The sequence below is a fragment of the Ranitomeya variabilis genome, chromosome 4 (genome assembly GCF_051348905.1).
Source record: "Ranitomeya variabilis isolate aRanVar5 chromosome 4, aRanVar5.hap1, whole genome shotgun sequence".
NCBI classification, from domain to species: domain Eukaryota; kingdom Metazoa; phylum Chordata; class Amphibia; order Anura; family Dendrobatidae; genus Ranitomeya; species Ranitomeya variabilis.
In genome coordinates this window covers 294,693,524-294,704,408 of record NC_135235.1, presented here as the reverse complement: position 1 = coordinate 294,704,408, position 10,885 = coordinate 294,693,524, and the positions used below count along the sequence as shown (strand labels likewise).

Here is a 10,885-nt window from a genome sequence, read left to right as displayed (position 1 = left end):
AAAAAATGCAACATTTGCACAAGAAATGCGGAATACACTGTAAATAATAGGAGGCATATGTTAGCGTTTTTTTCGCGTTTTTATCACGTTTTTATAGCAAAAAAACGTGAAAAAAACACGAAAAATACTGAACGTGTGCACATGGCCTTAGGGTTACAATTTAATTTAATGTCAGACCATGCCCCACCAAGTGGATCTGGAAAGAAAGGGGGAAAATGCTCCTGTTATCAGCTGGTTTTTAGCCCTGCAGGATTTTTGCTTTCATGTAAAACATAGAGCCCAGTGTTACATGGTAATGCCGATGCCCTCCCGAGAATCTCAGCTCTAGTGATATAAGGTGCCAAGCCCACAGCTTTAGACAGAGGGGGAGGTATGTAAGGTGCCTGTTGGACACCTAGTGGTTGGGAGATAAGCTTAAACTAATGCTTTAGTACATAGGTGTTAATTGGCCATGACAGATTTATTGTGAGTAGTTGATGAGTTGGGAGAGACTGCTGCTCACATACCTCCACCCCTGGGTGTGGTTCACTTTGTAAATTGAGATCTGTTTGTCTCACACGTGCCTGTGTGTATGGATGTGTGCAGATCTCCTGGATTGAATACCTTTGAAAGGGACTAAGAAGGTTGTCAGGAACATGAGGTATTTGATTGTGTATTATCATGCACACTGAGCTCTGCTAAGTCCCTTAAAGCTGAGCCAACACACGCTGTGGGCTATTCCAACCCCCCTCTCTTCTCTTCTGCCTGCTGGTATGTTTGTAATTCAAAACCCTCACCAGAGTCACTGCAGTTCTATGGTTCTACCCTGCCAATACCAGGCTTCGTGAAAACTACTCATTCCCCCTCCCATCTACTACTGGTGTGAAAGCCCGGAGTTTCTTTGTTCTATTAAAGTTATATATTGCGGCACCGATTTGGGCTAGAAAGATAAGAATTATATATTCCTGATGTCCATCGGTAGACCTATCACCCACTGAAAGCGCGAGCAGCTAAACGCAACAAGTGCAAAGTGCAGATTTCTCAGTAAGCGGTTCAGGTAATTGCTCCGTATTTACACTTAAAAGAATGCCCCTGATGTGGGGAACACCATGAGCATAGTGTCTTACTTACACGAGGTTCATACAGCGACATATGTGTAAAGGATGGTTTTCATTTTCTGAGAAAAGAGGAGTGCATGTCATACCTCAGCCCACTTAGTGATGTCACAACAAGAGGGCATATCTTACGCCTGCTGAGTTGTGTCTTAGTCTTGGCCCAGGAAGCAAGCTGTTCTAATGCACCTGGATGTATCTCCTGAGCACACGGCTACCATGCTGATATGAAATGATTACAGAATGGTGCAGTGACAGCGACTCAGACACTGCAGAACTTAGCTGAAATAGGTTTACTGAACTTGAGGTACTGTAAAGAAGTGCTATTATTGTTATTATTTATTTTCATAGCACCATTGATTTCATGGTGCTGTACATGAGAAGGGTTTAACAACCAAAATACACATAAAAATTACAATTAACAAGCTAACAATGACAGTCTGATACAGAGGGTAGAGGATCCTGACATTGCAGGCTTACCGTCTACAGGAAAATGGGGAAGGAGGCAGTAGGTTGCGGGGTTTGCAGCAGTTACGGTGGGGGTGAGATTGCAAGGCTTCATTACAGGCTGTAAACTCTCGTAATGAGATGCGTTTTCAAATTCCGTCTTGAAGATCCGAATGTGGTGGATAATCGGATGTGTTGGAGCACAGAACTCCAGAGGATGGGGAATACTGAGGAGAAGCCTTGGAGGCAATTGCAAGAGGAATGTGTGAGTGTGGAGGAGAGACGGAGGTCTTGGGAGGACTGAAGATTGCCTGTTGGAAGATATCGGGAGAAAAGTTCAGAGATATACAGAGAAGACAGATTATCAACATTATTATGGGTCAATACTAGTAGTTTAACAGGCACATTCAATAATAAAAAATCTTCAAACTTTATTCCAAATACATATTTTTAAAATTCCATACAAGGATGATGTGGTAGAGGAATCGCTCTGATGTGTTTCTGGTGCCTACTGCGCCCTTAGTCATAGAGCATGTCATGAATATATATGTCAAAATATGTTTTTGAAATATAGCTTGAACATTTTTTATTATTGGATGTGCCTGTCTACCTTTTTTTTACATTGGATTATTTGGGCGGTCAGCAGCATTGGAACGGCACTTTGGAAAATAAACACAGAGGTTTCCTAAAATGTGAGTATGATGGAAATTTTCTCTTCCTTTTTTAACTAGTAGTTTGAACTGGATACGTTGGGGAATTGGGAGCCAATGAAGGAATCAGCAGAGAGGAGAAATCGAGGAGTTGCGAGAAGAGACGTGAATTAGACGGGCAGCAGAGTTAAAGATGGACTGGAGAAGTGCGAGACTGTTAGCAAGGAGGCCACAAAGGAGTAGCTGAGGCATTAGCTGATGAGGGCATGCACTAACAATTTATTAGGTGCAGAGTTCTGGAAATATTTTTGAGTTGGAAGCAGCATAAGGTGGTAGGAGATTGGATTTGAGGTTTGAAGGACAGGACAAAGGCTAGGGTTACTCTGAGGAAGTGGATTTCTGGAACAGGAGAAAGTGTGATGTTATTATGGTTACAGACTCTCAATAAGAGCACAAACTTGACAGTTACACATTGGATAGAGTCACACATCTTGATGGTTACTCATCCATGGTAAGAATCTTGGGGATTGCACATCAATACAGAGGCAAATAACATTACTGTTACACTGAGCTTGTTTTTTACACAATAATGTTGTGGCACTGAGCTTGGGGGCTACATTACAACAGGAACAGCAGTCAATTGACAAAGATCAAAGCCCAACTGTGTAGTCATCAGGAAACCACTCATTGGTGTTTAGAGCCACTTCTCTCTACTGGTGTACTTCATTGTCATTGGTTGAACTTGATGTACAGAAGTCTTATCAACCAGATTAACTATGTAATTATTTAACTCTATCACTAAGTCGATCGGCAGCCAATATATCTAAAAACTTCAAGTACTGTGCTCACTGTTAGGTCCAGCACTGGCCTCAGTAAAGGCCCCGTCTCACACAGCGACGCTGCAGCGATACAGACAACGATGATGATCGCTGCAGCGTCGCTGTGTGGTCGCTGTGTGGTCGCTGGGGAGCTGTCACACAGACAGCTCTCTCCAGCGACCAACGATCAGGGGAACGACTTCGGCATCGTTGAAACTGTCTTCAACGATGCCGAAGTCCCCCTGCAGCACCCGGGTAACCAGGGTAAACATCGGGTTACTAAGTGCAGGGCCGCGCTTACAGTACAGTGAGAGCAGAGCGCAGCGGTGACGTCACTGCTGTGCTCTCACTTTACGGCGGCTCAGTCAGAGCAGGAAGCAGACGCCAAGGGACCTGACGGACATCAGATGGTGAGTATGTACTGTTTGTTTTTTTTTACATTTACGCTGGTAACCAGGGTAAACATCGGGTTACTAAGCGCGGCCCTGCGCTTAGTAACCCGATGTTTACCCTGGTTACCAGTGAAGACATCGCTGGATCGGTGTCACACACACCGATTCAGCGATGTCAGCGGGGCCTCAACGACCAAAAAAAGGTCCAGGCCATTCTGACACGACCAGCGATCTCGCAGCAGGGGCCTGGTCGCTGGTACGTGTCACACATAGCGAGATCGCTACTGAGGTCGCTGTTGCGTCACAAAACTTGTGACTCAGCAGCGATCTCGCTAGCGATCTCGCTATGTGAGACGGGGCCTTAACTCTTACTGAACTGTTCAACAGGCATGCCAATAAATTAAGCAGCACTCTGTCTCACAAGCTCTCTAGCCTCCTTCTACTGACCAGCTTGCTCATTCTCACTCAAGTCTTTAGCCTCTAAAATATTAACTAAAAATAAATTCTTAATCCTGAAAAACAACTTTTTACATTTTCTATCATTGTTTTAAAAAGTTTTGAAAGATTTAAATGACTTCACAAACTAAAAATGTATCTTGCACAAGCAGGACTCCATTTCTCAAGGGATGACTCCCAAATGATTCACAGCTTTTTATATAATAAAGCAATGGTTCATTTACCATTTAAGATGCATTTTTAATGGTTTCAACAGTTCACACAAATAATGGAACAAGGAGCAGATACAAATTGTGAAGAGAACAATAGGACAGAACAAAGATCTTTTTCTGGACAAATCTCTGTACATTAAGTCTTGGAATTAATTACAGTAGAATCTCTCTGCATCCTGGAAAAAAAATATGGATAATACTTATACACAGTAAGTGACTTTTTAAATATGTAACTGTGTTTTGGGGAAAAAAAAATTTTGACTATTAGAATATTTCATTAGTATGAGACAATGAAAGTCTAAGTTTTCCCTTCTCTTAAAATCAGCAGAATAAAGATTGTACTGCAGGTACGCATGTGGCTGTATGGGGCATACACAAGCTTTGTTCTGATAATCACTGAGGATCCTTGGGGTCAGATCTCTCCAGTCATAGATTAATGGACCATCTAAAGAACCGCAGTGACTTGTTCTAAGGGGCTATTTAGACGTCCGATTTTTCCACGGATGATAAAAATTACTTTGATCAGAGTGTGGTCCGAGTGTCATTTTTTTTGCACATGGATGAATAAAAAAAAATAAAAAAAGAATTCTCCACCATCTTCTTTCTGACAATCTGAAAATTTTACCGCACTCGGATGTCATCTGCGTGCCATCTGATATTTTTTCAGACCCAATAACTTGCATTACTGATTTTGATCTGACCCTTGACTCAAAATCGGACATGTCTCGGTGATTTTGGGTGGACCAAGTAGTGTAGCTACCGGAGGCAGAAGGTGCCTAAAATCAGCTTGCATTGCTGATTTTGATCTGATTCCAATAATAGCAACCAACACCAAAACCTAAGATCAAAGTGGGGTATTAGTACAGCAATAAATAAGACAGGAAGTCTTAATAGGGAAAAGCAGTCCTAACTTTATCCCTAATTACTTCCTATTGGACTGTACCTTCCTGGCAGTGGAGGTTGGCACCCTAAATTCGACATGACGCCCCCACTCTGCGTCGACTGTCCCTTCTGGCCCTACTCAGGCCCTAACAACTACCCACGCCCAGACCCCAACACCATACACACAACCACATGCCTTGTTCAAACTAGAAAAAAATGTTTTGGTAGATTTGCACAAGATCTAGTATTGCACTGAAAAACCTATTGCACTTAGGTCCGCTTTAAATCCTGGACTGTTTTCTGAGCTCACCCTTTAAAACATCAGGATGTAAAAATAGTACCCTAATTTGTGAGGGACAAAGAGAGGGAGCAAAATAGGACTCCAAAATTCAGCTTATTGAGAAGAAGATATAAAGTGCTCTTGTGCTCATGAACTATTTATATTCTACTGCCATAATTGGCTGCATAGTTAAATCACCACGACCAAGTCATATATTTATAGCAAGTTAAGCAAAAACTTCCCAAAAATACAGTTTCACTAGTCTGTCATGGCCGCAGCACAACAAATCGTCATATTGTACATATAACTGCCATAGAAAACCAGAGCATGCTACTAGAACCGTAATAGGTTACTTATCTGAATAGTATGACGTAATTTGTCCAATGTCTCCGTCCCTACGCGTTTCGCCCTTTCCTAGTATAGGTGCTCATCAGGGGACCATGTATAGGAGCAAGCCATAGTGGCATCATAGTGGATCCTGGATTAGGTGAGTATATGATGTTTTTTATTTTAATTAAAACATGTGGGGGCATCATAAACAATGGGGGACCCTGAAACAGTGATGGGAACCTCTTATACATTATAGGGACTAATGGGGCCCTTGTATATTATAGAGACTACTGGTGACCTTATAGGGATAACTAAGGCCCACGTACATTTTATGGACAATTAGGGACTTCATACACTATAGGGGCTACTGTAGGGACCCTTATAATGTGTGGGGACTATTATACAGTTTGGGGGCTAATGTGGTGAGGGTCATGATACAGTTTGAGGCTTACTGTGGGGAGCATTATACAGTATGGGAGATAATGCAGGAGTCATTGCACAGTTTGAGACATAGTGTAGGGACTACTGTGGAGGCCATTAAATAGTGTGAGGGCTTCTGTGGGGTCATTATTGTCAGGGAGAGACTAGGTGAGCGAGAGCTAATAACCCGGGCCTCTGCAGTTTCCCTCAGACTAGGGAAATCCTGACTGACCCTCTACCTGGAATTTACACTGAAGGTGTGCATGTCCAGGCCTCGAACCTCACCCTGTCTCCTGAGCTCAGCCCTAGGCTGAAACCTCCGCCCACCACCCAGTGAAGATGTTATTCCCCAATACCCACAGTTAGCACAGACAAGGATAAAGGAAAATATACACCACGCCGCAGTCACTCAGGAATACACTATAAATGTGCAGGGCAAAATAAATACAAATATAGGAAGGAGTAAATAAGACAAAGGAAAATACACCACCAGCAACGAATCTCCAACCACTAGCTCTCCTCACCAGACCGAGATAACAACGCACAAGACAGAAGCTATAATCGGCGACGCCCAAAGATCAGGAGAACTATTTAAAGGCAGTGGGCATGGCCCAGCTTCCAATCCAAGGATTAGGTAAATTAACCCCGGAACAGCTAGATAAAATCTAGCAGACGCCAATGAGCAAATAGTGGTCAAAAGCGGAATTACCGCTGTCTGTTGGACGACCTGGTCTGAACAGCGTCCGACATGACAATTATACTGTGTTTTGTGGGAGTAGTGAGGACATCATACTGTGCATAGTGGAGCTGTGGTACCACCATACTGTGTATAGAGGAGCTGTACATGGGGGGACTCAGTGAACATTATTAAATGTTAAGTGGACACTTAAGACACTTTTTTGCTATAAGGGCACTCAAAGTATTGTATCCGCCAAAGGGGCAAAATGTGGATACTGTTTTCTAGGGCATTTGCACAGTGCATTAATATATTATAGGGGCAATTTTACCATCTAGAGGTCACAAAGGAGGCATTATTACTATGTAAGGGGCACAGTGGTGGACATTATTATGTGGGGCAGTAAGAACAGCGCTGTTATTGTGCCAAACAACAGATGCAGTAATATGGAAACAAATGGCAGCAGCAACTCAGTATTGTGGTGGCAGCAGGAGAGTAGTTTGTGCAGGTCGGAAACAGATGGGAAGGTGCAGGAAGTATAAGAAGTAAAATATGTCTTTGATCAAATTTCTGCCCGCAAGCCAAGGCTGAAGAAGTTGCCATGTTGGTCTGGGCCAGATGGAAGATGTGAAAAATGAATGACTACGTCAGAAAGCACGTCAGCTGTAAGTCACCATCTGTAACTGTAGTTTGATCACTTGTATGTTCTGCAAGACTGGTATCCACCACTATATGTCACAGTACGGTGGCAATATCACTGTGTCGCCAAAGTTGTAATCAGGGTTTCTGATTAGAGGCCCACTCAGTTGTTTTTCTCTCTCCCCCAAGCAATCCCAGCAATTTGTTGAGATACACAATCTACAGGAGCAATACTCATCAAACAGTCTAAAGGTTATGTACCGGAAAAGTTTTACCACCTTGATTGGTCATATTATATTCAATTATTTGTTTAAAAAAACATAGTAGATTAGTTAAATATTTGCGATTTCATTATTTTTGTTTATGTTCTAGAAAACGAGATGAAATGAATAATAATCACACAATGATAACAGGATTTATTCTTCTGGGATTTTCTGGAGTTATTGGGAATCAAGCCTTCTTTTTTCCGATCTTCTTATGTACATACATCATCACTGTGTGTGGGAACCTATCTATAATCCTTGCATACAAGCTTAGTCTGAGCCTCCACACTCCAATGTATTTTTTTCTTGCTAACTTTTCTGTCTTGGAAATACTATATGTTTCGTGTACCGTCCCAAAGATGTTGTCCAGTCTATGGCCAGAATGTAACGCCATCTCCTTCTCTGGCTGCGCTATACAGATGTATTGTTTCTTGCTGTTGGGTGGAACAGAATGCTGTATGCTGGGAGCCATGGCTTATGACCGCTATAACGCCATATGTCACCCAATGTTGTATACTGTGATTATGAGTGAAGTGGTCTGTATCCAGCACATACTGGGATCATACGTCGTTGCTGCAGTGAATTCTCTAATTCACACAACATTCACTTTTTCATTACCGTTCTGTGGATCAATTGAGATAGACCATTTCTTTTGCGATGTTCCACCCGTCCTAGATCTCTCCTGCCAGGACATTTGGGTTAATGAACTTGTGATATTTGTGATTGGCGGCTGTCTTGTAATTGGTTCATTCACAGTAACAATAATTTCCTATGTGGAGATCATTTCAAAAATTCTAAAACTTCGTTCCACATCCAGCAAGAAAAAAACTTTTGCAACCTGCTCCTCTCACTTAATAGTTGTTACAATATTTTACGGTTCGGCAATTTTTATGTACTTTAGACCCAGGTTAAAATCTAGAATTGGACAAAACAGCGTTGTCTCTTTATTGTACACAGTTATTGCTCCTCTCTTAAACCCTTTTATATACAGCCTACGAAACAAAGAGGTAAAGTCCAGTATCAAGAATATATTTGTACCGAAGAAAAAATTCTGATGAATTATTTCTGTTAATTTTTTATTTTTCCATTTTAATTTCAGCATATGCAATATAATATGTTGTTAGGTGCACAGATCGTAATTTAGTCCAAATCCAAAATGCCAAGACTTAAATGATTGGGATGTAACTGTAGAGATCAAATGAAATATTGAAAATATATTTTTTGAGCTATTATATTTTTTAATTAATTACTAATCGTTCTACTTAACTGCTTTGTAGAGGTGAGCAAATATTTCAATGTTCGGTTTGGATTACGATCGCCGGATTTGTAATATTTGCCGATATAATCATTGAATGTTCACCAAACATAACTGAACGCCATTCAAGTCAATGGGAGGCGAAAAAATGCATGCACAACACATTCAAACAGGCCCCAAAGCTGCCAAAACACATCAAATGAGGGACAGAAACCAGTAAAGTGGCCTCAATTCAACCACAGTACAAATTGTAGCATGGCACGGTAGCAATCAGCCAGGCATGAGGTATAGGGGTCTGGGACAGCGTTTACAGCTTTCAATTGAACGTCACAGTAAGATGAGGGGGGTGAGGGATCGGTGTAGGCCCCTTTGCTGGGAGCCCTGATACCACATGCAACAACTCAACCTGCTTTCATGCTGACCCCACACTCAGATGGCACAAATTTCAGTTTTGAAGACTACTATTGTCAGAAAACTCTAAGGATAGTAACATGGGTAACTTGACTCCAAGGAGCTGGAGGCCTGACGGTCTCGGAGGCCTACTGCTACAGGCAACACGCACGAAGGAGACCAACCAGGAGTCTACACATTAGCAAAAATTAGTGGCAGACATCAACAAAGTGGCATCAATTTCAACAAAGTAGAAATAGTATAATAGGGATCAACATCTCTTCCCCTACAGGTAACCCATCACATGGACACCCAATCAGGAGTGTTGACATTTCCAAAAATTAAGGCCTAGCACCACTGAAATGGCATCAATTTCACCAGAGTAGAAATAGTATAATGGAGAACAATCTCCTTGTCACATGAAGCCAAAGAGAAGACAGCTTTCTCTATGCCCGACAGTTGCTTCTAATATGTTTGGATGCAATTTGGTCTACAGGGAGCTTTGGCCACCTTCCAGAGGGCCATGGACCAGATCCTCATGCACCACAAGAATTACACTGCGGTATACATGGCCGATATCATAATCTTCAGCCTGGGTTGGGGAAGATGTGTAGTAGGTAGAGACGAAATCAAACCCAAGATAAATAAAGTGGATGCAATCCAAAACTGGCAGAAACCACTCTCAAAGCAGCAAGTTAGGGCCTTTCTGGGAATCGTGGATTACCACAGAAGGTTCATTCCAAACTTTTTGCACCCCTGACTGACCTCCTTCATTAGACAAAATCAGTAATGGCCAATTGGACGTTGGAGGTGTAGAGATAGCCTTTCAAGAGCTGAAAGTAGCTCTGTGTAAGCAGCCAGTCCTGATTGTCTCTGACATTGACTTTAACTTGTTCTTTCTCAGGAGATACATGGAGAGGAGCATCCTGTTGGCAATCTGAGTAGGAAACTGTTGGCATGTGAGAAAAATGATTCCAAGGCAGAAAAGGAATATTTGGCCATAAAGTAGGCAGTGGTCACATTGTGATACTATCTATGGTTACAATTTAATTTAATGTCAGATCATGCCCTACTCAAGTGGATCTGGAAAGAAAGGGGGAAAATGCTCCTGTTATCAGCTGGTTTCTAGCCCTGCAGGATTTTTGCTTTCATGTAGAACATAGAGCCCGGAGTTACATGGTAATGCCGATGCCCTCCCGAGAATCCCACGTCTAGTGATATAAGGTGCCAAGCCCACGGCTTTAGGCAGAGGGGGAGGTATGTAAGGTACCTGTGGGACACCTAGCGGTTGGGAGATAAACTTAAAGTAATGCTTTAGTAAATATAGGACTAAAAGGGGTTAATTGACCATGACAGATTTATTGTGAGCAGTTGATGAGTTGGGAGAGCCTGCTGCTCACATACCTCCACCCCTGGATGTGGTTCACTTTGTAAATTGAGAGATGTTTGTCTCACACATGCCTGTGTGTATGGATGTGTGCAGATTTCCTGGATTGAATACCTTTGAAAGGAACTAAGAAGGTGAACACTAAGCTAGATGGGCTAGCCCGTACTATTGCATGGAGTTTATGCTTTATGTTGTACTTTGAGCCAAACAAGGGTTGTATTTGAGTTTTCTGTGATGTTGTTTATGAGGACTGCAATAAACCAGCCAGACTTTAAATACAAACCATTCCTGTAATAC

General features: G+C 42.1%; 1 protein-coding gene across 1 annotated transcript; it reads left to right on the top strand.

Moving 5' to 3' along the window:
• The first annotated feature begins 7,678 nt into the window (after positions 1 to 7,678).
• Positions 7,679 to 8,611, top strand: LOC143768855 (olfactory receptor 5G9-like). Its single transcript, XM_077257479.1, has one exon. It carries the CDS (start codon positions 7,679 to 7,681, stop codon positions 8,609 to 8,611), a length of 933 nt encoding a protein of 310 aa, XP_077113594.1.
• The last annotated feature ends 2,274 nt before the right edge of the window (positions 8,612 to 10,885 follow it).